General features: G+C 43.2%; 1 protein-coding gene across 9 annotated transcripts in view; it reads right to left on the bottom strand.

The window, feature by feature from the left end:
* Nucleotides 1–26,010, bottom strand: part of LOC140521604 (uncharacterized) — a 44,964-nt gene extending 18,954 nt beyond the window's left edge. The window contains exons 1-5 of one of the 9 annotated variants that reach the window (XM_072636828.1): nucleotides 25,694–26,010; nucleotides 15,640–15,938; nucleotides 14,294–14,379; nucleotides 6,139–6,265; nucleotides 5,524–5,622 (exon numbers count right to left, since the gene is read on the bottom strand). In XM_072636828.1, the coding sequence (XP_072492929.1) occupies nucleotides 5,524–5,622; nucleotides 6,139–6,265; nucleotides 14,294–14,379; nucleotides 15,640–15,694 (367 nt within the window). In that variant the 5' untranslated portion in view covers nucleotides 15,695–15,938; nucleotides 25,694–26,010. The other 8 variants (XM_072636831.1, XM_072636824.1, XM_072636830.1 and 5 more) reach the window with 8 other exon arrangements.
* Between the last annotated feature and the right edge of the window lie 1,467 nt (nucleotides 26,011–27,477).

Genomic DNA, 27,477 nt, shown 5'->3' with positions numbered 1-27,477 from the left:
TTTACGAATATTTACCTCATTTGATCCTCACAATAACTCTGGGAGGTAGATGCTAATATTATCCCAATTTTACAGTTGAGAAAACTGCGGCAGATGGCAGCTAAGTGACTTGCTCAGGGTCACAAAGTTAGTAAGAGTCTGAGGTCAGATGTGAACTCAGATCTTCCTGAATCCAGATCCATCATTCTATCCATTGAGCCCATCTGGCTGCCTCAGGAAACAAAATTATCACTTTTCACAGATGATATAATTAATTTAGAAAATCCCACTTACACATATATAGACAGAGAGTACAGGTTGTATTAAATCAAAAGAGATGATATCCATACAATAAAATAAAATAAAATAAAAATTAAGGGGTGAGGGATGAAAATACTGGGAGGAGAAAGGGAGAAATGGAATGGGGCAGGCTATAACTCATAAAAGAGATAAGAAAAATCTTGTTCAATGAAGGAGAAAAGGGATAAGGGGAGAGGGGAAAGGTGAAGTTACTCTCTCCACATATGGCAGAAGGAGGGAATAACATGCTCACTAAATTTGATATGAAAATCTATCTTACACTACAGGAAAATAGAGGAGGAAGCGACAAGTGGGGTAAGGGGAATGACAGAAGGGAGGGCAAATGGGAGAAGGGAGTAACTAGAAATAAACACTTCTGGGAAGGGACAAGGTCAAATGAGGGAAGAAAAAATAAAAAAAAATAAGGGGGGACAGAGTAGGATAGAGGGCAATATAATTAGTATTACACAACATGATTATTATGGAAACCTTTTGCAAAACAACACATATTTAGTCTGTATTGAATTGCTTGCCTTCTCAGTGGGGATGAGGAGGGAGGGAGGGAGAGACAGAAGTTGGAATTCAATGTATTAATAAGAATGCTGAGAATTTTTATTGCATATAACCGGGAAATAAGAAATACAGGGAATGGGGTACAGAAATTTATCTTGCCCTACAAGAAAACAGAGAAGATGGGGATAAGGGAAGGGTTGGGTGTGACAGAAGGGAGGGTACATTGAGGGAAGGAGTAATCAGAATGCAAGGTTAATTAGGAAGCGGGGGAAGGGAACGATGGGGAGAAAAACTGGACATGTTACAAAGTGAGGTAAAAGCAATTAGTATTAAAACTGACCAAGTTTTAAAAAAAAAGAAAAAGAAAAAATAAAATCCTACTTAAAAAAACGTTTATTTAAACAATAAATTTAGCAAAGTTGCAAGATCAAAAATACACACACAAAATTATCAGCATTCCTTTATATGAGCTACCCTTGTTTGATTAAGAATTCATCCCCCATTTATGGGTGTGAATATGTCTTCTCTTTCAAATTTTTTTATGTTATGATCTTTAATATTCAGGTCATAGATCCATTTTGAATTGACTGTGGAATATAGTGTAAGTTATTGATTTCAATCTAATTTCTACCAAACTGTTTTCCAGTTTTTGTAGTAGTTCTTATCAACTACAAACCAGGTAATTTACTTTAGAGGTCTATTGAACACTGCGTTTATTTTCATCATTTCTTGAGTCTTCCTTAAACTAGTCTTTTCCAGTGATCTTCATCCAACTAGTACTAAATGGTCTTGATGATTTCGGCTTCATAATATAATTTGAGGCCTGAAAGTTCTAACCATCACTCCCCTCTTCATTCCTACTTTCTTTAATTATTTCCCTTAAAATTCTACATTTTTTTCCTCTAAATAAAATTTGGTATTTTATTGAGCTATGTGAACTATTTTTTGGTAGTCTGATTGGCACAGCCAATCATACACTGGCATAGCCAAATCTACAAATTAGTTTTGGTAGTATTTTATTTTTGTTATAATGGCACAGCCTAGCCATGACCACTGGATTATTCCGCTAGCTATTTAAGCTATTCTTTATTTCTTTAAGGAGTATTTGGTAATGTAGCTATGACTCCCAAATATTCTATGCATTTTGCAATTACTCTGAATAGGAATTCCTTTTCTATCACTGATAAAGCATCTTTTACATCTATGACAGTTGAACTTAGAACCAAACCTTCAAATAGCTTTATCACAAAGTGCTTAAAAATTATAAGATTTCCAAAACAAATGAGCCATATTCAACCACAACACTTTTACTGCTAAAAACATTATTAATAAAATTGCTTTAAAATATTATTTTTTATTTTAATCCTTTTTATATTGTTTTTTCCATGTCTGTTTCATAATGCACATGACATACTAGTATAGTAGCACATGCATATAATTTACATATATTTGGAAGAATGTTTTCAAAAATCTTTTCTTTTACTTAATAGAATAGCTCATGTTCAATTTTAAAAGTCTGGAGACTACTGCTCTAGTGGAATGCCCTCAGGATCTGTCAGTGGCTGTGGGCTATTTAATAATGGATTACATGAAGGTACAGATGAGATGCTTATCACACTGCAGGTGACACAAAGCTAGAAGAGAGACTCCACACATCACAGGATAGGTCAGGAACAAAGGAAAAATCCTTGTCAGGCTAGAATGTTGGATTCAACCTGCTAAGACTGAAACTATAGAGCTTTTAAAAGATTAATTTTCAAATACAGATGGCGTTTACTAGTAAAAGATATGGGGGTTTAGAGCCCTGCAAAGGCACATGATGATGATCCAAACGGTAGGCTACATGCAGAGAGGGGGTCTGTAGAACAGGGAAGACTATGACTTTGCAGGAATGTCTCCTAAACAAGAACAGGCCTAGGATGCCATGTTTAATTCTGGAGACATCTTGGGAAGAAAATCAGTAAGGTGGAGAATTGTGACAAGAAGGCAGCCAAGATGATGAAGCAGCCCAGCATCATGCCAAATAAAGGTCAGTTAAAGGAGCTTTACAGAAGACACTACAATACAGTCAACTGCATTTAAATAACTCAAGGGCAATGAGGCAAATGAAGGATTCCCAGCCTGTTACTGTGTTTCTTCAAGAATGTTCCAGTACTCTATACTTTTACAGGTTGGGAAGAGAATAAACTCCCCTGCTGCCAGTGGGAGGCAAAGGCATCTTTTTCTAATTGAGGAATAAAATTGGGATAATTTTGAGAGCCATCAAAAATGTAATGACAGAAAGAATTGAGCATGAACGGAACTCTTCCCCAAGCGTGGCAAGTAAGACAGACAGGACCACTGTGGTGTCGACTTAAGATGAGGGAGAGAGGAATATCACAAGATAAAGAAGGATAAAGCAGGAATGGTCCCCAAACCTGGCTTTTATCATTTCACAATGAATTAATGAACCAGCCTAGTTATTTCTTTTTCCAATCAATTTTCCATAAAACTGATTAATTTTCCCAAAATATTGATTTCATCACAGGATTTCCCTGCTCAAAACCTGACATTTCCCTCTCTCCTCTTGGAAGGCATCTAAAGATCTCCCTAAATCACCTCTCATTCCAGTGAGGAAACTCTTCTGCCTGATCCAGCAGGTCTCTCTCTTGATGTTTAGTCTGTCTGTGCAAATCCAAACTTTGTAACTGTGTGTGGGTAAATGATTTCTTGAACTCCTGATCTGATTTAATGAAATATATATTAAGCATCCATCTTTAAAATTAAGGCACTCAAGGGACAATAAGAAAGGACACAATCTTTGAGCTCACAGACCTTTCACTCTGCCACGAGGAGACAACACAAAAACAGATCAAGAAACAAGAAAGAACATTTATACTCCCAAGAGTTTTGCTACTGAGGAGATCTAACTCAAGCTTCATATGCGTGACACCTGAAAAGAAAAGCAGGCAGGCACAGACGAGACCAAAGCTGAAGAGAGATCTTAGGAAAGGATCTGTGGATATGGCAGTTATGTGCATAGAAATGAGCATGACTTCAAAGAACAGTGATGAAATCACCAAGGAAAAGAGTATAGAGTGAAAAAAGAAGGGACAACTGAAGTCTCAATACTAGGTGATCTTCCAGAAGAGAGAACAGTGAAAGAATGAGGACAGAGCCTTGAAGGGACACTCAAATTTGGTGGGAAATGGTTTGGAGGAAAAGAAGACAATAAAAAACAGAGGTGAGACAATTCTAAAAGCAAGAGAACCAGTAAAGTAGAATGCCAAGGGGGGAAATCAGACAGTCACAGGGTCTGAGGCAGATGAGATGGTCTAAGGTCTTCTTGCCAAACCCAAGGCTGAATAAGAATCCCCACTAAGACAGACTTGACAAGAAGACACAAGAGCAAATGCACTACCTCTGCAATTGGCCCGTTTTACTTTCAGGGAGCTGCTTGTTGGGAGATGTGCCTTGCATGTGGCCTACAACTTGTCCATGACACCGCTGTTGAGTGCCCATCCTGCTTCCACATCAAGGCCTGCAAGGATGAAGGCATTCTACCTGCAGGCGGCTCTGATCTGCCTTGTTCTTCCTTCAGAGACCAAGCAGCCCTGCTTCCACAGGACAGCCTTTTCAAATACTTGGAAAGAACCATCATATCATCTCCAAACTCTTCTCCTCCTCAGGATAAACAAAGCTACCCATATCAATCAGTTCTAGGATGACATGGTCTCCATTCCTCTCACCATTCTAGTCACCCTTCTGAATACATTCCAGCATGTCTAATTCTCTTCTAAATTATATAGCACACTAGACAGAGGGGCTATCACCAAATCTTAGCATTGGAAGGGGCCCCAGGAGATATCAAGTGAAATCTGTACCCAAATGAAAATCCTCTCCCCAATGTTCCCAAAATATATCTGCACTAGCCACTAAAAACTGTGAGATGCTGCAAATAGGTGGAAGACACTTAAGATTTAGGAACAAACCAGTGAATCTGGGTCATAGGAAAAGAGGCCACTCTGGCACTGTACAGACAAAAAGTGCTGGCCTTCAAGACGGAAAGTCCAAGGCTGAGCTCCTGTGACTACTAGCTAATTTATTACATGCAAATCAAGACCTTACTTTTCCCCTTTATTTTCAGGTACATACGCACCAAAATGCAGGAACATCCACCAATTTTTGGTGGGGAAATCTGCATTACTACAGGGGTAACAGGAATTAGGCAGGTCTATAATTTTCAACCCCCCACAACAAACTCTTTGCTATTGCTGGGACTGAGATGCTGAACAGAATTTCCCTGCACTGATTCGTAAGGTGAAAACTGCCTGCATTTGCAGGTTTTGACAGTGGGCAGAGACAAACTGCAAGGCAGACAAAATAAGCATTAGGGACAAGCAAAGCTTTGTTTTTTAAGGAAACTTATGTATACTTGAGAGTAGAAAGAAAGGAATCTTTGAAAAGGGAGGGAAAGAGGATACAAGAAGAGAGAAAATAATCCTAAGAAGGGGCAAGAAAGGATGGAGCTCAAGACAGGGAAGGGGAGGAGCCCTTCAACAAAAGGAAGAATGCCTCTTTCTCTAAGACTGGAAGGACCCATAAGAAACAGCTCCAAGGGGACACTGGCCACCCTCTCCAGAGGCCTTTAAACGGAGGCTGCAGCCCAATATTCCAGGGCAATCTGCCATCACCAAGCAGGTGGGCTGGTGCTCACCATCCTGTCCACCTGCCTGGGTTTTACTCTCTCACCTGTGTAAGTGTTTCCTGGGACTTCTTCTCCTTCAGGTGGCCCTGGTGGTTCTGTCTTCTCCAACTGAGAGATCACATCTTCTTTGGAATCTGGAAGCCCTGCTCATGGGGAAATAATTGGAATAGTACTGAGGAGAGAAAACCCTCTCAAAAGTTAACCTTAGCCTCTTTTTCTTTAGTGAATAAATAGCTGGGGTAACAGGAAGGACCTTGGAAGGCTACTTACTCTGCTTTGTGGTTCCTATCAAGCTGGGGAGAGGGGAACGGGGTGAAAGGGCTTGATTCAGGTTCAAAGAAAACACATTCATTTTAACACATTCTCTGCTAAGAGGACAGGCATGTTTCCTGTCTTCAAGTATCTGGGACTTGAGTGCAGAATCTCTGATCTGAATGATTAGAGGGTAGAGAAGCTACAGCCACCTGAAGCAGCACAGTCCAGTACAAGCAAAGCCCTAGGGATGAGGTGGTGGAAGCAGTGCCTCTTAGCATCAAAGGATTCAGGAATTTTCCCAAAGAATGTGCACACCGAACAAAAGCAGAACACTTCAGACATCCCACAACCTTAAGAAAGCGAGGATGTAAAGACATACTGAGGGCCAGATGACCGATCCTTACCCAGGGACACAAAATTCTCATAGCTCTCCAGCATCACGTCCCTGAACAGGTCCTTCTGAGCTGGTTCCAGCAGCCCCCACTCCTCCCGGGTGAAGTCTACCGCCACGTCTTGGAACGTCAGCAATTTCTGAAACATCCAAAAAAAGGCATCCTCAACCAGAGCCCATCCCTCACAAGGAGCGTGGGGGAGCTAGGAGGCTGGCAGAACAAAGAGGGAGTGGTTCTCAAAGTACTGGAAGGGGCTGGAGAGCTCCATGTTACTAGTCCTTCACTTCATTCTGGATTCTGTATATTGCAATTATTTAATTTTATTTCTCAAGGTCAGGCACATAAATCATACCCTGTACTGAGCCCCAAGGGAAGCAAGCTCGTTACTCTTCAAAATCAATACTTTCTAATTAGGTGCATCCCATCAATCACTCACCATTGCTGGCTACAACACTGGGAGCAGGCTTCCCGAGAAGGCGGGCCAGAAGTGGATGAAAAGGGCACCAATTTCTTCCTCCCTCCGTCTACCCACTAACATAACCCAGCACCCTCCTAGTAAGTTTCTTCCTTTGTTTTTAGGCGTGTACACAGCAAAATCTGTCCACATTCATTGACGTTTGGTGGGGAAATTTGCTTGGCTGACTGGAGTAATAGGGAAGGGATCAGGCAATCCTATAATTTCAACCCCACAATTTCCCTGTGTTGATTCCTCTGACTTAAAGAATGAAATAATAATAATTGAGGCAACTCAAGAAATCACTGTGTGTTCTGTTCCTGGCAGAGAAAGCCCAGCAGAAAGGACAAAGGAAGTGCCACCCCCTTCCCCCATCACACCTTTGCTCCAAGCAGGTGACCTTTCCCTCCCTCCCTTCTTGTCAGCTAGTCGGTCATCAGTGACTTATTTCTGTCTCTCAGCTCCTGTGCCCCTCATCCCAGTGGAGTCCTGGGGCTCTTCTGCTTTCTGAATAAGGTAGGCCCTTCGGAATGCTGTCTGCTGGGCCTCATGCAGACAGGGGCAGCCAAAGTAGGGTTCACAGCCAAGCTCTCCTGTGCATGTGCACTGTGCTTCACATCAGCTTCCACCATCCCCCGCCCTGCCCCTGCTCACTCCCGGTTCAGCTGCTCGGCCTCTTCCTCTTCACTAACAGCATGCCACCCCTATTCAGGGACTGCCTTCAATGGAAGCACCGCCTCTGCATACCCCTAACACTTGGGCCCAGCTGGTTCCTATCCATACCCTTCCTGGGGCTGGGGTTAGGGGAAAGTGACTGGCTGCCAGCACCAGGGGCACCCTTCCCCATCCCAAAACTCACCAGAGATAACAGGATAACACTCCTCCCCACAGAGACCAAGGCTTGTCTGAGATGAAATAAGAATGTTCCTTCTGAGATGGAGGAGCCCCAGGCCTCGCCCCCTACAGGGCCTCTGTGGTCTGGGCTGTGCCCTTGGCAGATGAAGTGCTTTCACAAGGCCTTCCCTAATGAACAGGAACTCCTAGAGAGCAGGGGCCCTCTAACTTGTCCTGCTCAGCACAGTACTGGAGATAGTCAGCATGCTGACGTTCTACCTGACATTACAGTTCCTGACTTACCCTTTGCTTTCACCCCTAAATCAGCAGCAACAGCCTGGAGCTCACACTGGTATCTCGCTGCATCTCTTTCAAGCACATCACCTTGCCCATGTTCATCCAGTTGCTTTTTTTAGTCACGTTCAACTCTTCATGACCCCTTTTGGGGTTTTCTTGGTAGAGGTACAGCAGTGATTTGCCATTTCCGCCTGCAGCTCATTTTACAGATGAGGAAACTGAGGCAAACAGAGTTAAGTCACTTGCCCAGGGTCACACAGCTCAGAAGTGTCTGAGGCCATATTTGAACTCATGAGGATGAGTCTTCCTGACTCCAGACCTATGAGGGGTGCTTAATAAACATGGACTGAATTGGATGTCTCAAACTTGGTGGCCCAAATTTCTAAACATAAACTCTTTATCAGCTTTCTTACTTCCCAACAGTTACTGGACCTGTGATGCAATGCTGGAAGCATTACTAATCACAACATGACAGGGAAGTAAGATTACCAGGATTAATGAAAGAAACGAAGAAGTCAAACTCTCACATACAGATGGCACAGTAGCATCCTTGGCAATCCCACGCAACAGGACAACACAGAACCCCACCCACATTTTCTCATCAACCAATCAACAAATGTAATGAGTAACTATAAAGAGCCCAGCTTCTCGAATAATCATCTGTGATCCCTGCCCACATCTCTCCCTAAATCCTGCGCACACTGGAAGCCATCTCCCAGGTCTTCATCATGTCATGAGTGCTAATTACACATTCAGTCCACCCAATGGTCTTCCCTCATTCCTGCTCATGACTGGCCCAGCTCCTTTTCTCCCTCTACTTCTATCTGAAGAGAGCCTCATTTCCCAGCATAACAAGGAAATTCAAATTAAGATGGTAATGACTAAAGTCATTTCTGGGCTCTTTCCCTTCCTCCAGGGTGACAGTTTTACAAGTGTTGATTTTCTGTAGGAAAAGGTGACAGTCAAGTTGCTGTCCTTTCTTGTATCATTCCCCATTTTGAACACCTACATCTTTTCTGAATTGGATATTGTAGTTAATCTAATTACATACTATATTTTAACATGACAGTATGGTGACAACAGATTCGTGGCATGAAAACCCAGGATATCCAACCATCTCAATAAAAAAATTAAGATTAGATTAGCGCAGCCAAGAATTTTGCTACATACACAAAAATCATTTGCAGTTGTATATAAGCAAAACAAAGATCCAGAAAAGATGTTTTAAAATTTTTTCACTTACAATTTATAAAAAAGGCTGAGGCAGACTTTAAAATATTACAAAAGTTATCAAAACTACTTGGTCATACAGAAAAATAGATGTGAGGAGGGAATTCAGAATTGAACTAAATCCATGAAGCTATTGCTTTAAGACAGAATTTAAGCTGGGGACATGTTATTCCCTGTATTTCTACATCTTTCATGATTTCCTTCGATGGTCTGGAACTTTTGCTCCTCCAAATGGACCTGGTGGGGTTAGGTCCAGCACTGGGTCTATGACAGGATTTAGAGAAAACTGTTGTCATATTTTATCACATTGTCATACCAACAATCATATTTATCATCGCATACAGCCCAGTCATGAGCAATGATGATCCTTCCAATTTGTTCTTTATTTCTTTAAGGGGCACTAAGGAATTTTAGCAATATAGGGAATATTACGGGGTTGGAGGATGAAGAAGTTCTGTGTTCAAGTATTTGTTAGTGGAGAAAAAAAAGAAAAGGCAACAAGAGAAATGTCCAACAATTGGGGAATAGTTGAATAATTTCTAATATATTAATGTCTTATAACAATGTTATGGCGTTAAAATTGAAAATGATAAAAGAATAATGAGGAATTTGGAGAGATGACTGTCAAATGAAGACTGCAGAGCCAGAAGGGCCAACCAGACATGGAAGCCAAAGAACGTACACAAATATATAGCAATGACAATGATTTATCATCAACATTTTAAAGAGTGAAACTCACATGTTCAAATGTACATTACCATAAATTATTTACATGATTGTGTAAATGTTTTGGGTTTTGTCCATAATCAATTACATAAAATAAAATGCTACTATGTTATGAATTTGATGAAAGTGACTAAAGAGGGAAGGAACCATTGGTTAATATTGCTGGGAAAATTGGGTAACTCTAGTGAGAAAATTAAACTCAGAAACACACTTCCCACCATGCCATTAGTTCATCTCATATAAAATCTTTTTTTGTTCTTTGTATGCTGAAATGTTTGTGTTTGTTGATGACTGTTAGGTGAGGAAACACCAGATTGATTAATAAAGTGTCTGTGTAGGTATGGAATAGTCTTTGTCTAGGTAGCTTCTGATTAGGAGGCAGAGAAAGACTCTGAATAATTAAACAATCTCCTAATTAAATCAGCATATGCTATAATACTCTATCATCTCAATATAAAGGTGAACATGGAAAGGATGATAAAAAATATGAGGGAAGGAGTAAAAACAGGACTAACTGGTTTTAAGAAAATGAGTCTCTAAGAAAGTGTCAGAAGTAACTACGGCTCTGTTTAATGAAGCGCCATGTTCCGGGACAGCTGGTCCAGTCTGTGATGACATCTTATCTCGTGGGAATTTCTTCTGTTGTCAAGGAATGCTTTAAGTGAAACTCCAAAATGATTGTGTTGGAGAGATGTCTGAGGGTAGGGGGAGACTCAGTCAGTTTGGACAAAACTCCCTCTAAGCAGAACAATGTTTAGATCTAGATCAATCCGTTAGTAATAAAAAGTTGTTTCTGGCAAGTTTGTCCCTATAATATAGAGTACTGATATTTTTCTTCAACAAAAAGTAATCTTCTTGAGCAAATGGACTGTCTTTCCTTTTATATTTCTGACCCACGTTCTTAGCATAGTTCCAGGTACATGGATCTGATAACTGCTTTTTGCACATATTCATCTAAACCAGAGATGGGGAACCGGTGGCCTCAAGGCCATATGTGGCCTTCTAGGTCCTTGGATGCAGTCTTTTGACCAAGTTCAAGTTTTTCAGAACAAATCTTTTTACGATGGGGATTTGTTTTGGGAAGGTTGGATTCAGTTAAAGGGCCACACTTGAAGACCTAGAAGGCCACATGTGGCTTCAAGGCTGCAGGTCCATCCCCTGCCTCCTTCCATTCTCCCATCTAAACTATACTGAGAATACTTTCTTCAAGGAGCCTGGAGGTATGAGACAGAATGCTGACTAATCAGAATTTATTAAGTGTCTATTATGTGGCAGGCACGCTGCACTAAGGTCTAGGATATAAAATCACAAAAAATAAAGCTCATTATTACAGGCAGAAAAAGATTAGTTATTGATTTTGGAGTTATTTAGAATCAGCCATCTGTTTACAGTCAGATTAACAACTTAGAGCAAAGATGAAATCAGTATCTAATTAAAAGACTAAATATAGAAATATATAACATTTAAACAACTTGAAACTTAGGTAATAAATTATTTAAACCAAAACCAAAACCAAAACACCCAGAAAATTAATCAAAGGACAGACACTGACACACAGTCACCAAGTCCTAAAGAAAATAACCCGAATTCTCTTTCCCTTCTCTCAAGATGGCAGACAAAAAGTGCCAAAAGGAAGCAAAGGAAAAGAAGGTCAAAAAGGAAAAAAAGAAGAACAAAAAGGAAAACGGAGCTGAAAAGGTGGTGAAAAAGCCTTGAAAGCATCACAGCTGGAACCCAGTCCTAGCCCAAGGGATAGGTAGGTACTCCAGGGCTGCAATGTATTCCTGGAGAGCCATGAACAAGTGAAAATACAGTGCACCAAAAACCCAGATTGAAAGGAGAAAGAAGGAAGGTGCCTGCTACTATCTCAAAGCCAGTTGGTGGCAATAAGAATGAAGGAACTTGTGTGATAAAGATTCGCAAAATGCCTAGGTATGACCCTATTGAGGATGTGCCTAGAAAGCTGCTAAGTCATGGCAAAAAGCCCTTCAGCTAGCATGTGAGGAGGCTTCAAGCTGGCATCACCCCAGGCACTGTTCTGATCATGCTCACTGGCCACCACAGGGGCAAGCAAATGGGTTTCCTGAAGCAGCTGCTTAGTGGCTTGCTACTGGTGACTGGACCTCTGACCATCAACTGTGTTCCTCTTAGAAGAACACAGTAAAAATTTGTCACTGCCACGTCTACCAGGGTTAATCTTTCAAGTGTAAAAATTTCAAATCATTTTACTGATGCTTGCTTCAAGAGAGACTCCATAAACCTAGACACCAAGAAAGAGAGGTTTTTGATACAGAAAAATAGAAATACAAGATTACAGAGCAGTGCAAGGCTGATCAGAAAACTCTCAGATCCTTCTCCAAATCAAGGAAATTCCTTAGCTCCGTGGCTACCTGTATTCTGTATTTTGTCTCTCCAACGGAGTTTATCCTCAAAAACTGGTGTTTTAAATGCCTTGCAGAGAACTCTTATTAAAATATTTGGAATAGCTAAAAAAAGAAAAAAAAGAAAACAATCCAATGTAAATCTTGCACCTTAGCCAGGACACCCAAAGACCCTAGAAAATAACTGCTCACTTTGCCAAAGGCAAAGCCCTACAGAAGAGGGTGGCAAGCAGCAAGAAGGAAAAGAAAACAAAAGCCTGGGTGAGCCCCAATCAAACCTCATGTCCCGGCCTGTGACCTTAGGTGTGGCTATGGAGGACAAAGATGGCTTACTGGTCCCCTCTTCTATTCCCTCCTCCCTTCTGGAAAGAGCTGGAGTGGAATCTTTCCAACCCATAACTATCACCTCCTGTGGGGCCAGTTCAGGGAACAACCTTTGCTGGTCACTGCCCTCCTCTCCCTGCCTCTTTCATCTCCTGGAAAGCTAAAGATTTAATCAGTCAATTACCCTGATTTTAGCCTTGAAACAACAGAGTAGCTTGAGTCAATAGAGCTTCCTTTCTCCAGCATCTTATGGAATTTAGCCTGAACAAAGGTATTCATAAAATCTCAATAGCTCACAGTCCCACTTACGAAAATCTCAAGCATTGAGCAGAGGTTCAGAACACAGCCTATTTAAATTCTATATATTTCCTGTTAATCTCACACTTACTTACTCCACACCCCCTTGCTCAGCATGGACTAAGCATACAGACATAGTGATCAACCTTTGTGATGACCCATGGATTTTTAAATGAAACAAAGTCAGAAAAGGAAACAGCACAAATTTTTGTTTTAAAAGAAAGGAGAACACAGCATAGAACAGAGCACCTATTGTCAGAGAGGACATCTTGGGGAAGCTTTCCTCATCCTTGATGATCACATCTGGGATCTCAACCAGATGCGGGCCTACATCTCCACCTATCTCGTCTCTCTCTCTCCTTAACCACTCACCCCTCCCCTCACTGCCACTTCTCCTGTGGTACAGCTCCCTCAGCCCCAGGTGTGACTGAGGATGGCACTCTGCCCAGGCGGGGCCAGCTCCCCCACAGACTGCTGGGTCACTTTTTTATTCTCCTCGTGGCCCAAAGACTTCATCTCTCTCAGGGCTGGGGGGAGGAACACCTGACCCTCTGAACTCACAATCCCACAATGCCATTAGGCTGGGAGCTCTTTGAGGGTAGGCATGGTCTTCGTCATCCTTTGCATCCATGGCACTCAGAAGCACACAGTAAGTGCTTAATCAAAGTCTGATCCAACTGGGCATTTCTCAGACCCCCATTGTAGCAACTTGTGGTGCCAGTAAAATAAGAGAATGAGTGGAATTTTGACAGGAAGGAAGGGGAGAGAGGGAGGGAAAAAGAGAAAGAGAAAGAGAGAGAGAGAGAGACAGAGAGAGAGGAAGAGGGAGAGAGAGAGGAGGCATGAGGTAAGTGGGGGATATTTCCAAGTGGGCCCCACTATATGATGGAAAGAGGAATCAGGATCAAGACATTTAGGGTCTCCAACTCCTGAGCTGACTAAGCACTCCTGCACCTCAGATTCCTCAGATACCCAACTGGGGGGAGCCAGGCTGTACGGTTCCTAACAGACCTGTGGCTGGAGAGATGTCTGAGGGTGGGGTGAGACTCAGTCAGTCTGGACATAACTCCCTCTAAGCAGAACAATATCTAGATCTAAATCAGTCTACTAGGAATGAAAAGTTGTTTCTGGAAAGCTTGTACCTACAATACAAAGAATTAATTTTTTAAATTCAAAGGTGTAGAACTCAAAGAGTTCAGATATAAGGAGGGCCAGAGGCAGTAAGGTGCAGCGGTGAACAGCACTGAACTTGGTGACAGGTTCAAATCCTTCCACAAACACCCACTAGCTGTGTGACCAAACTATGTGGCAAGTCGCTTCACTTCTGTTTGCCTCCGTCTCCTCCTCTGTAAGATGGGGATAATGACAGCAGCTACCTCCCAGGGTTGTCGTGAGGATCAAATGAGAAATATAACATGTATAAAACACTCTGCAAACTTTACAGCTCTATGTAAGCAGCAGCGGCAGAGGTGCCGGTGGTGGTACCAGTGGTGGTGCTGGCAATGTTCAGGTCCCCGGATGGGGCTTGGTGAAGGCAAGAAGACGAAGGACCAGGGAGAGCACTGCACTCCTGCTTCAGGAAGGAGATGGAATTTCAAAAGAGAGAGACACAAACCAAACTCACCTGGGACTTGGCTTTTAGGAACTCAGAAGCCATTCTGTCCTCCTCGTCAATCCCTACTTCTTGGCCAGAGTCCTGAGAAGTCACAACTAGAGGACAAAAAAGTGAAGCAGAGGATCAGGACCGTCCTGACTGCTGAGGTCACCAGGACAGGCTTTCTCACGCAGATCCAGGGGTGAGCCCACAAGCTCAAGTTCGCCAGTTTGACATACTGGCTTCTTCCCCGAATCAGATAGAACAGCCATGGACGTTGGTGCACAAGCCCTGACCCTCTCCCTTGGCTCTCGGTAGGTCCCCAGGGCCAGAGCTCCATGGAGGGGAGTGGAGTGGAGGAGACAGAGGCTGATATCATGGCACATCTCTGCCCTGCCAGGCTAACTCACCGGCCAAAGGATTAGGAAGGGAAAAGGCCTTGACAGATGCGAACCCAGGTCTGAACCTAATATGATGAGACTGAATGGGGAAGAATGCAAACTTTTATCCTTGGGTCCAAAGGCTCAAGGGCCAAGTGTAGCCAGGACTCAGTCCTCTAACTATAGTCTTATTTGATAGAGGGTGGTGGCAGCCAAAATGCTGAGTTCACTGTGGGTTGGAGGAGGAGGAGCAGAGCAGCTCCCACCCCTCCATATTCAGGGGATGGTTCTGTGATACATCTGCAATGCTGTGTTCAGTTCTTGAGAGCAAAGTTTAGGGAAGCTACTGAGCAGATGGAGAGTGCCCAGAGGGAACTGTCCTTCATGCGCAGACAGAGAAGGATCAAATCAGAAGGAGAAAAGTTCCTGGGCTGACATCTATTTAACCTGGCAAGAGCAGCAAGGGAGTTTCAGTATTGCTGGATCTATGAATTTGCTCTGCTTGATTCCAGGGACAGAGCACCAATGCTGGCTGGAAGGTGCAAAGAGGTCAATGATGTTTAAGACCCTGCATCAGAAAATCAGCATCCAAAAACCCTGGTCACATAGAACAGAAGGCCAAGGTTAAGTGGATGAAATTAAAGGGACAAAAGGGAATTGCCTCATTTAGGGGGAAAAACCCAATAGCATAAACTGGGGGAAACATCAGTTCATGTAGAAAAGATTTCATGCCTTAGTACATGTGAGCAAAGCACCATGGAACAGTAAACAGAAGAGGAGCCACATCCATCTGTGAGCTGAGTTTCGGGGTTTTTTTTTTTGTTTTCCTCAAAGTTTCTTCTGGGGAAAATACCCCAAAACAACAGTTCCTTTGTCTGAACCGACTGATTGGCAGGATTTCTCCCCCTCCCCCCAGTTTGGAGCCCAGCAAACTCTAGCCCTGGTCCAGGGGGCCTCTTCCCTCCCCGTCCCTCCCACACTAAGCAGACTCCTCACCTCTCTCTTCCAATATGGGGTCCAAACCTTTCATGGCTGCTCCCTTCTTAACCATTTCCTGGATGCAGTGAACCTCTAAGTCTCCTCTCCCCACACAGGACCGGCAGTTTTTTACACACACCAGCAGCTTCTTTTCCTCAGTGTCTACACTGATGTTCTGAAGAAGGGTCTCAGGACAAGTGTGTTCTGATCTAGATGGAGTCCGGCCCTTCAGGGAAATGCCCCAACGTTGTCAGCATCTGGCAGGGCTGGGGCTCCAGGGCCCCACAATGGGCCCTTGTAGGCTCAACAAAAGGCTGCTGGGGCCAGAAAAAAGGAAGAAGTCAGCACCTCCAGTCAACCCAGGGGTCTCACTCACGTGGCCAAACTCCCCAGGCCTACAAATGGGGACACGGTAAGTTTCACTGCCTCACCATTCATCCAACAGATCAATCCACACTAGAACTGCCCCACCCCCTACCTTCCCTCCCTCCCTGGCATGTTACAGGTGCTGAGGCAGTCACTAGAGCTTACATACCAGGACAAAGGTCAGCCCACCACTAATCCAGAACCACACAGACAAAGTAAGTACTTAATGTGTGCTCTATCCATATGGACATTTCACAAAGAGACAGGGACTGTCTCTGGGATTTCACTGGTACAGAAGTTTCTGAGGTGGATATTCCTGCTTCTAAGGAGGATCAAAACTGTATCTGCATCATATAGTCTTGGAGGGTTACCCAGAGGCAGCCAGCCAGCACATGTCAGAAGCAAGACTGGAAATCAGGTCTTCTTGGCTTTAGGTCTAGTGGCTCTGTCAGCATGAGCTCCATCTCCACACAGACAACACATGACTGTCTCTAGGAAATTATAAATACACTACTTTGATCTTTTAGGAGCCTGTGACTTTTGGGATGGTGGGCTCACCTCCTGCAGGTCTGCAGATCACAAGCCCCTTAAAATTCAGGTGAACTTGGAACAGCTGTCACTGAAAAGCGCACAAGACCTCAGCCAAGGAAGGGAGCCCAGAGGCGGCCTAAGCCATCAAGGATTTTATAGCAAGACTCCTATCAACAATATGGTTGTTCACTGGCTGATTTCAGGGACTTAGAAACAAGAACCTAAAAACCCAGTTGGGTTACAAAGAAGAACCCTGACCATTTGACAATAAATACATACTTTGCAAATATCTGAATGGAACAGTGTCTCTAAGGTCTCTCCCAGATCTGAAACCCCAGGATGAGACAGACGGAAAGTCCACATAGATGGACTGACAGAAAGTGACACACAGATAGGTAAGGGATTGATAGACAGAGATAGGTAGACAGATACCTAAGTATTTAGATATACCCGTAATATATACGTACACACATACAGGAATATATAGATAAGTACAAATATACGTAAATATATTATGTATATAATATGTATGATGCTATATATACACATATATATCATATATGTGTGTCTCAGACACATAGATACTGCTACACTGAATGCCCCCTCCTTCCAAAGCACCAAACGTCCAGAGGAGACAAACCGTATGATAAAATGTATGGGACAGTACGGCTAAAGTCAATGGACAAGGAGGACTGAAAAGTCACCTGAAACATATCCTATGAATTCTATGAAAAAAAATCTACATAAGTGCCAATTAGTTATTTAGTATGGATAAGTTACACTTCAATTTAATCAATTCTTCCTGTTCTAAGGTGTCTATGGCCCAGCAATGGTCTACCATGCTGCGCATACAAAGACGAAAATGACCCAGAGTTGATTTTCTATTCAGTCTGATAGAGGAAAAAGATCGGGGGCCAGGGAACTCAAAGATCTGGCTCGAGCCCAGACCAGGGGACAAGGGGGTGACAAGTGGCTGGTGGCCCTCCCCAAAGTCAGCCTGATCCCAATCTGCCACCAGATCCATCCCTAAAGCCAAGGGGGGCAGGGCCTTGAGAACCCAAGGTCACACCTGCGTCCTAGTGAAGCACTGAAGACATTCCACTCCGAATACTTGGGGTAACGTGAGCTTATGTGAGGACAGATGCAGACCCAGGCTTGCGTGTACACATGCGTATTCCCCATCCATCATCTATGTACAGCTGCATGGCTTTAGAGATAGGTGTGTACGTACGTACACATATAGAGATGTAGATAGAGATACGTAGGTATTCTTGAGAGTTGCTATTTTGCTGGAAGACCGTGTGTCTACACCGCAGCGCGGGGACACCGACCGCACACACACACACCGGTCCTGTCTGCCTCCCTCAGGTAACAGCCCAGCAAAGCAGACAGGGGCTGCGGGTCCAAGCAGGCTCGGATGGGGGGGGGCGCCCGGGGCGCTCCTGGGGGCCCCCCCCCGCGCTGCACCTGGGCTGCAGCAGGACGGGGGGCCTGCCTGCCTCGGGTCCCCCAAAGGGACTTCCTGGGGTCCGGCCCCCCCCCCGTTCCCCTCCGCACTCTAGAACCAAACACAAAACGCTGCGCAGGTCCCGAATGGGCCTCGGGTGGGGGAGGGGAGGGGACAACAGGCTCCCAGGGCTGGTTTAACGAGTGGCTGGGGCCGCCGACGAGGCCGGGCCTCGGAGGATTCTCCCGCGACCCCGGGGGACGGGCGCCCCTATTGTTCCCACTTTACAGATAAGGAAACTGAGGCTCGGAAAGGCCGCGCGCTTGTCGCAGGTCATCCCCCGGACACTGCCCGCAGGAAGGGGCGGAGAAGCGGGGGCCGGCCCGCGGCGGCCCGGGGTCACTCCCCCCCTCCAGACTCTGCCATGACTCCCTAGTACCGAGGGGCCTGCAGCGCTGGCCACGCCAAGGGGCCGCGGGCGGCCGGGGCTCGGAGCCCAGGCCAGCCTCCCGCCCACTCCTGGCAGGCGGCTTGTGGTGGCGCGGCGGGTGCGGGGTTCGAGGCCTCGCGGGGCCTGCGGCTGCGGGGGCTGAGGGCAGCGGCGGGAGGGGAAGGGGCGCGGGAACACAGGCACACGCACACCGAGACACGCTTACGCCCCCACGCGCGAGCGCACACTCACCCACTCACCACCTACCGGCCCCGGAGCGGCGCAAAAAAATAAATAAAAGACGAGCGGAAAATGCTCACGCAGCTGAATCGGCGCCTGCCCTCGAGCAGGCCAGAACTACGACTCCCAGAATGCGTTGGGAGAAGGGCGGGGCAGGCAGACGCCGCCTCGGGCAGGAGGCTCCTGCGCAAGTCACGTGGCCCCCCGGCTAGATTCAGGGAAATGGAGTCTCGTTCCAAGAGAAGACAGCGGCCTGAAGGATTCTGGGAAGCGTAGTCCGGAAGCCGCTTCTGCATGGCTCCTTGCTTAGCTTCTCAGTTGTTTACCTGCCATTGAATAAGGGTGTAGTTTACCCTGCGTGGCGCTAAACACTGAGGGCAAAGGGAACAGTCCTTACCCTCCACAAGCTCACGTTATAGAGGGGAAGACGGCCAATTAGCGCTTATTAAGTGCCCGGTGTTCCCAGCCCCCTGCTACGCACCGGCGATACAAAGAAAGACTAGCGGGAGCCCCTGCGCCTCGGAGCCGATGACGTCATGGGGAGGCGGAAAAGAAATGGATACAAACAGGCTGCGCCCGAGACGCAGAGTCAGTAGCGGGAGGGGGAGGGGCTGCGCAGACTTCCACTGGAACCTACACGCAGCCTGGGAGTCGAGAAGGGAGCGTGGTCCAGGAACCGGTCCGTATGGAGCTTCAAACCGCCCCGCCACAATGAGGGAAACTGAGGCAGAGCTCTGCGCCACTGGCGCCTTACTATAGGGTCCTCCTCCGCGGTCCTGTGCCACGAAGCGGACCTCCCAGGACCTCGTTTGTAGAGGGTTTGACTCCCTCTAAAATATGCAGACGAGGCATGGTGAAATACAGAATCTCATTGGTTGGGAGACCCTGCTCTTGGGGGCCAAAAATGACATGGGGGGCACCAGTGGGGTGAAGCACAGGGTCGTAAGTGGTTGTAAGATGGGGTTCATGTTGGAGGAGAGAGGGAGGTCCCAAAATGAACTGAGAGACAGAATCAAGGCATCCCACCCATGCTGGGTTTGGACTTGGAGTTCAACAGGGTGGAGATACTTTGTCAGCATTCTTAGGAAGTGAATGTTACATTCAAGTTGGAGGACTATTATAAAGGTCTGCTATTAGATCCGCTCTTATCGAATTATCCCCGTGATTTTTGTAAAGTATCAAACCGATTAATACTGATTGGAAGAGAGTAGGGGTCCAAAGGAATCATTTCTCACCCTCCTGCTGATACGTCCTTTTTGGCCCTCAAAAGCAAGGTCTGCCAACCAATGAGATTCTGTATTTTCCCATGTGTCTTTTGCGTAGTTGGGTATCAAACCTATAAAAATAAGGTCCTGGGGACCAGGGGCCTCTCAGATCATGAGGAAGATCCCAGGTCCATTTCATTAGAATTAATAAAGTGTCATTGGCTCTGAGTTCTGCCTCAACTTCTTTTATTGTAGGTTGGACAGTTTTAAACTCTACTTGTTCACGGAACAGCCAGGACTGTGTTGGGGAAGAAGGTGTAAGAAGAGTGGAAAGAAGGAGGAGGCTAGGTTAGGAAGGGTTTTGAATATCACTGAATTTTGTATTTGGCCCCGGAGGGGGACAGGGAGCCACTGGAATTTACTGAGAGTGGTGACGGAATGGATTGGAGTGGAGAGAGGCTTGAAGTGGACAGATGCCCCCAGGCGCTGGAGCTTTTGCAGTAGTCCAGGTGTGAGGTGAAAACAAACTGCAACCAGGGAGTGGCTGGGTCACAAGAGGGGTGCTTTTCCATATGATTTGTTTTTGTGTGTATGGAACACTGGGATGTTGAATTCAATTATTTCTAATTCATCCGTGTCTAGTCTAAAGTACAGGTAATTTTCAAGCTTGGGAATGCAAATTAGCAACAATATTAAAAATATGACAAATCACTATTAAGAGAAATGCCAATTAAAACCCCTCTGAGGTTCTACATCAAAACATCACATTGGCAAAGATGACACAATACAAAAAAAAGTACTGATTAATTTGATGAGTGCTTCCCAAATCCCCTCTTGGTCAACTTGATGGGATTACAGGTTTTTGATCACAATGAATTTGAGCAGCTCTCACCATAAACATGGAATTAGGAACTTATACCTTAGTGATTGGGCTTTAGAGACTGGGGCTCAGGATAGACTTATAAAAGGAGCCACTGCTTCCCTGATCTATAAAAGTACCAGTCTGGCTAGTGATTTTGTGAGTGAGAGAGAGAAAGAGAGAGACAGTGTATGTGTGTGACAGAGATAGAGACCCAGAGAAAGGTATTCCCTTTTGTTTCCCTGTGATTTCCAAATTACAGTGCAGTAAGGGCAATGAATAAGGAACATTTCTCTCTTTCAACCGCCCCAGAAGCAGAAAATTGTAACTTAGAAAGGGATTCATGATTGTCTGGGAAAGCTTGAGAGGAGATCTTGGAACTCCTATTAGGGCTACTACATTTTGGCCTCTTTCCTATCTAAGCACAAGTAAGAGACCAGTGATCCTGAGAATAGACATTTCCAAACTTAAGGGTTAACCTCCAGAAATTAAGAATTCTTGAATTTTAAAGTCAGGCACTAGCCTTCCAGAAGGAGACTTCCTCAAAAATGTCTTAGAAAAGGATCCTCCCCAGATTGTTTTCATCAGTCTCCTCATCTTGCAAAGAGATGTTGGAAGTGATGGGAATACAGGCACACTAATTCAGTGTTGGTGTACCTATGAGTTAGTTTAACCTGTTATTCTGGAAGATGATTGGGAATTATGTTTTAAAAAGTCAATAAAGTATAAATCCTTTGACCCAGCAATATCACTACAAGACATTGACTCTCAGGAATGTCAAAGAGAGAGGGTGATGTCTGAAACAGACAACAAAATATTCATTGTGGAATATTTTAAATAGTAAACAAATGGAAGGAAAGGGGATGTCTATCAGTTACAGAATGTCTAAATAAAATGTGTTGTATAAATGTAAAGGAAAATTGTTATACTACAAGAAATAATAAATATAATGAATTCAGAGAAACTTAGAAAGACTTCCATGAACTAAAAAGGAAAAACAGAACCAGGAGAAAATTTACATAATGACCCAACAACATAGGGAGGAGAAAGTCTAAAAGATGTCAAATGGCTTTTGTTGTTATATATTTGTGTTAGTTACTTATATATCTTGAATATCAGACCCTTATCAGAGATATCTGGGTCCTGTCATTTCCATTTTAGCAATCAATGTCTCCTTTTTTCTCCCCTCCAGCTCCTGGATTTCATTACAAGATCATATATTCTCAATGTACAATGGTGCCCTATCCCTTCCTCTTATATATTGTTCCATTTGACTAAGGAATGCCCTTCCAGAGCCAAATCCTAACCATGAAACCTATGCTATCAAGTCTCAATAGTGCCTGTACATGATGCAATGTTACCACAGATATTTTAAAAGTTCCTACTATTATAAATATCTCATATTATCCATTCTTTGTCCATTTTCATATAGAATCCGAGACTACTGATCTTATTTCTAACTCTTCTCTTAGATACAATCCTTTATGAATTACTCATCCTCTCTTCTGTAAGATAATATATACTGTGTAAATCTTAAAGTACAATACAAGTCATATAATTATTATTTTTTTCTTCCATATTTATTCCTATTTAGCTTCTGTTCTTCATCATATTATACCAATCTTTACAGATCAATGTGGACAACTGTTTTCCTCAACCTTTTCTATTTTAAGGTCTCTTGATTAGATTTGGGAAGACTCAAAACAAATCTATTTTTATAGGTCATTGTTGGGCACATTCCATGTCTTGCAAAGAGCCAAGAGCTAATCAATCTTACATTTATCCAGAGATACAGAGATCTAAACCACATTCTTAGATACCATCTTTTTAGCCAGATGCTCATTTCCTGTGTTGCTTCCTTCTTATTAATTCCCTGCCTTCAATCAGCAGTAAGATGAAATCACCACTTATACTCTCGAGGATCTGAAGTGTGTAGCTTCTTTGTTTTTCATTCATAATCCTAATCAATCCTCTCTATGTTCCCTTGGATGAATTTGTCCCCACATAATTCACCAGAAGTAGGTGGTGGTCTGGTTTGACAGCTCTTAAAAGCCTGACTGCCATGGTCACGCAAGCGTGCCTTAAGAAGGCAGTTGACTGTTTTACATTTGTATTCATATCCCTCCAATGTGGCATGGTGCCTGATGTATAGAAGGTCAAAAATAAATGCTAGTGATAGAATATGAGGTCCTCAGACAGCTTCCTCTGTGCTCCTCAACAGCGAAACACAAAACACAATTATTTTTTCTGGTGTTACTACATGGCCTTCAACACAATGGCACCTATGGATCCATATTGTAAATCAATGGAGCACAAGACATCGCTTATTTCAGAGAAGGTTGGATTTGACCCTTTTCATGAAGTACCTCATACCTACGATATAGTGCTAATTATGTAGTTTTCTTTGCCACTCTGTCATATTTCAATTCTGTGTCATGTTCTTCTACCTTCCAAATGAATAATTCTGCTTGGTTGCATTACATCCTTTTTACATTTTATTTCTTTCTAGAATTATATCCTCCATTCTTCCAAGGAACATTTTATTCAACTTAACCTTAACCCTAACCCTAATTCTAACTCATCCTAACCCTAACCCTAACCCTAATAACTTGAAGATAGACCTAAAGACCTTTCACATTCTCTACTAAGATGCAGATCAACTTTCATTAGGTAGAAGCCCTGGTATTATACGATACTAGAAAAAAAAACACACAACAGAAGCTTAACTATCATGATGCAAATTAGAGGAGAATTCTCTTTAATATAAATATTTCTTTAAAGAAAATTACAGTCATTGGTCTTTATTTTAAGAGCACTTTTGGCTGACTCTTCTAGCTAACTAGTGTAGTAAAATGCTTCCTGGGGAGATGAGACACAAAATATAAATATAAGATCTGCACAGTTTATTTGTTATGTTCATTTATTATGTACCTGATAAGTGACAGGCACTGAGTTAAGTGCTGGGGGATACAGTTACAAGGAAGATGCTCCCTGTCTTGAAGTAACTTAAATTCTATTAATTTATCATTCAGTAAACATTTATTAAGCATCTACTGTGGTCATACAACATGTTAACAGATAAGTAATACATACACTCCCAAAATACACAAGTGATAGGAGATAAGAAAAACTGAAAAAATTGTAAAAGGTTTGCTAGAGAAGGTAGCACATTTTGAGTTCTGAAGGAAATTAGGGGCTCCAGGAGGGAGAAATCAGGAGGCAAGTATTCCAAGTATGGCACTCAATCTGTGTGAAGTCATAAAAAAAGGAAATGAAATGTCATAGAGCAGCCAATAGCCAAGTTTGGATGAAGCAGAGTATGTGGTGGGAGAGGGGAGGAGTGTTGATCATAGGTAATCAGCCTGGCTAACTCAAGAATTATCAGGTGCAGTCCTGTGTTTTCTTAAATTCTATCCTATTACATAGCATATGTGATTTAGCAATACAGTGGTTTAAAAATAAAAATACTATCCACTTTAAGTCCTGTGCACTTAACACACTATTTTCAATAAATCTACCCCATTTGTTCCCCAAAGCGATAATCCAAAAGCAATTCTACCTCAATAAAACACTGCTTTGGAAAAAAATTAGCAGCAAAATAATGCAATGTATTTTTGTCATTCCTTTTTGGCCGTGTGTCTCAGTGCCTGAGTTTTAATTCAAAACAGCACCAGTGAAAAGTAATGAATTACATTGAAATGAATGTGGTGTATCATGGCATAAATATTTTTTCATTTAAAATTAAACTATCCCTCCCATTTCCCTTTTTTCAACTAAGCACATGTTATGATCATACAACATGATAAATCATACATGTACCCAAAAAATACACAGGGGGAGAGAAAAATGGGAAATTTTTTAAAAGCCCTCAATACATGACTGCATAGTGGAGCCAAAAAAAAAAATCCAACATTGGCCACCTCAAAAATTCTCTTCCTATCATTTAAATTTATGACCTCTCTATCAAGAAGCAAATCAGGTTTTTTGCTATATTCTTTTGAGCTCTTGGTTTATCACTATCTATCAGAGTTCTAAAGTCTTTTAGAGCTGTTTCTCTCTATCAGACTATCATTGCGTAAACTGTTGTGGTTCTGCCCATTTTATTCTGTATCAATCACTTCATAGAAGTCTTCCCAGGTTCTTCTGAAATTGTCCATTTCTTCATTTCTTATAGCACAATTATTTCATTATATTCACACACCAATTTGTTTAGCCATTCCCATTCCCTTAGTCTTTACTTTTTGGCTACCATGAAAAGAGCTGCTAGAAATATTTTTATACAGGTCGAACCTTTTTCTTTCTCTTTGATCTTTTTGGGGTGTAGGTCTAGGAATGGTATAGCTGGGATAAAAGGCACATACATTTTAGTAGCTTTTAGGCATAAGTCAGAATGGTTGAACCAATTCACAGCACCAATAGTACATAGTGCATGTACTATGCCTATATATGTTATGTTCCAGTCCAATTTAATTATAGTCACTGCTAAAAAATACTAATATTGCCCTGCCCTGTGACTTTGTTCAAATTGCTCCATAAATCTGTAATGCCCTTCCCATTTCCATCTCTACTCAAAAATCCTACTTACCCTGTTAGAGGTAAGTAGGGGATGCAATGGATAAAATGCTAGTCCTGGAGTGAGGAAGATCTGATTTAGAATCCTGCCTTTGTCCATTGCTAGCTGTGTGACCCTGGGTTAGTCACTTAACCTCTACCTGCCTCAGTTTCCTCACCTGTAAGATAAAGATAATAATATCACTTAACTCCCTGTGTTACAGCGAGGAGCAAATGAGATAATATGTGTAAAGCACAGAGTAAGTGTTTAATATTTATTCCCTTCCCTCTTTCCCCATTCTTTATGATGGAGAATGTGGGGTCTTTAGGAGGACTAGCACCTGTGGGGTAAGGGCTTACCCACCCTTTTTCCAGGCTGCCCTTCTACCTTTGGTGTCCACCTGATTCACCCAACTCTCACTGGTGACTCTAAGAAGACTTACCATGCACGGTGGTCATACCCTGGGAAAGCATCTCGGCAGATGGGCTAAACCAGGTTGAGGGTAATGGACAAGCCTCAAACATGTTAGTGAATTGGGGTATTTCTACCCCAAGCATGTAGAGACTTTCCCTGGTGGGACAGGTGGATGAGAACAATTTGTTGCAATGACCATAAAGGAGGCTGAAGCTGGCATTGTGTATATCTTACAGCCTGCTCAGACATCAATGTTGCCAAGATAATCCACTGCATCCAAAGCTATCACCAGTCATCTTCACTTTAGTCTTGCCCCTGGGCCATGATGATTCTGGAACAGAGGGAGGGTGGTGACTTTGTGAAACAACATCTCACATAAAGTCAATTTATGCACAAGTCATCAATTGTGATGTCATTGGTCCTCTTTGAAAACAAAGGACAAATAGGCATCATGGCCCAGCACAAATGTAAACCCTTCTATGCATTCCTTCCTTGATCTCCCCACCAAGCAATGATCCTTCTCCATTTGAACAATAATCAATGGATGAATCAGCAAGCATTTATTAAGTTCTTGCTATGTGCTAAGGGCTGTGCTAAGTCCTTGGAATACAAAGAAAATATATAAAAAAACTTTGCCTTCAAGGAACTTACATTTTAATAAAGAATATGTATACATATAGAGGTGTCACATGATAAACAGAGAGTTGACAGAAGGTAATTTTGGGGAGAAAGGCACCCGAAGCTGAATTCCTCAAAAGGGGACATCTAAACCCAGGCCTAAAAGGAGTCCAAGAAGCCAGGAGGGAGAAGGTTCCAGGTATGGGGAGTGGTCAGTGCAAAGGCAGAGAGAGGAGGTGGAACAGTAAGCAGGTCAGGATGGATCAACCATAGAATGCAATAGTGAAGGTAGGGTAGGGCCAGGTTGAGAACAAAACACAAATCACTGCAGTAGATGTGCATCCCCCACTCGTGTGTCATAGCAACACAGGTTTAGAGTAGGGAGTGAATGTACCTATAGGTGTTCCCAACTTGCACTGGGGGTCAGTAACCCCAGGTTCTAGGTACTCTATAGGAATCCTGAACTCCTAAACTATAGCTCACATGCCCCAATCAATGTGTTTACCTTTCAGTTGTCAGTCAAGGAACAAAAGCTATTTGCTAAAGTACCATGGTAAGAAAAGGACCAACTGGTCATCATTCTTTGGGTACACTTTTCCACAATTACACGTGATGTCAGAAGGGCAAGTATTTTGCAATATAAGATCAAAATTAGAAAAGTCCACAGTAGCTGCACATGACCAGGTTGTAGATACCTCTTCCTCTGATTTCTGGAGTGCACCTTTGCACTCCAAATAGGGAAGGAAGCTGCACAGGAACCATGAGGGACATTTTTTTCCCTTCAACAAAACAGTGTCAGATCTCTTCAGAACAGAGGTGTCAAACACACCACAACAGAGTGTTGCTCAAGCAAGATTAAACTGTAATTGGGAAATATTTAACAAAATAAATAAAAATACAAAAGAACATAATGTTCACATGGTTTCTTTAAATTAACATGCAGCCTGGATGGATCCTTGTTTACTGAGTGGCCCCATTTCTACTTGAATTTGACACAACTTCTCTAGAAGGCCCAGTGCCTGAAACTCTCAAACTCAGGAAATCTGAACCTTGGGAGTTGATGATATGGCAACTCCCAAAGTGGGCACCATCTTAGAAATCTCCCTTAATGATTGGGAGATTATTCTCTCTAAGGAAGTCAATTCTCCTCTCCTTTTTACAGGAATTTGGAGTTCAGGAAATAACGCCTTTGAA

The sequence above is a fragment of the Notamacropus eugenii genome, chromosome 1 (genome assembly GCF_028372415.1).
Source record: "Notamacropus eugenii isolate mMacEug1 chromosome 1, mMacEug1.pri_v2, whole genome shotgun sequence".
In the NCBI taxonomy this organism is placed as follows: Eukaryota; Metazoa; Chordata; class Mammalia; order Diprotodontia; family Macropodidae; genus Notamacropus; species Notamacropus eugenii.
The sequence above is the reverse complement of the archived record's forward strand: the minus strand, read 5'-3'. Positions and strand labels throughout refer to the sequence as shown.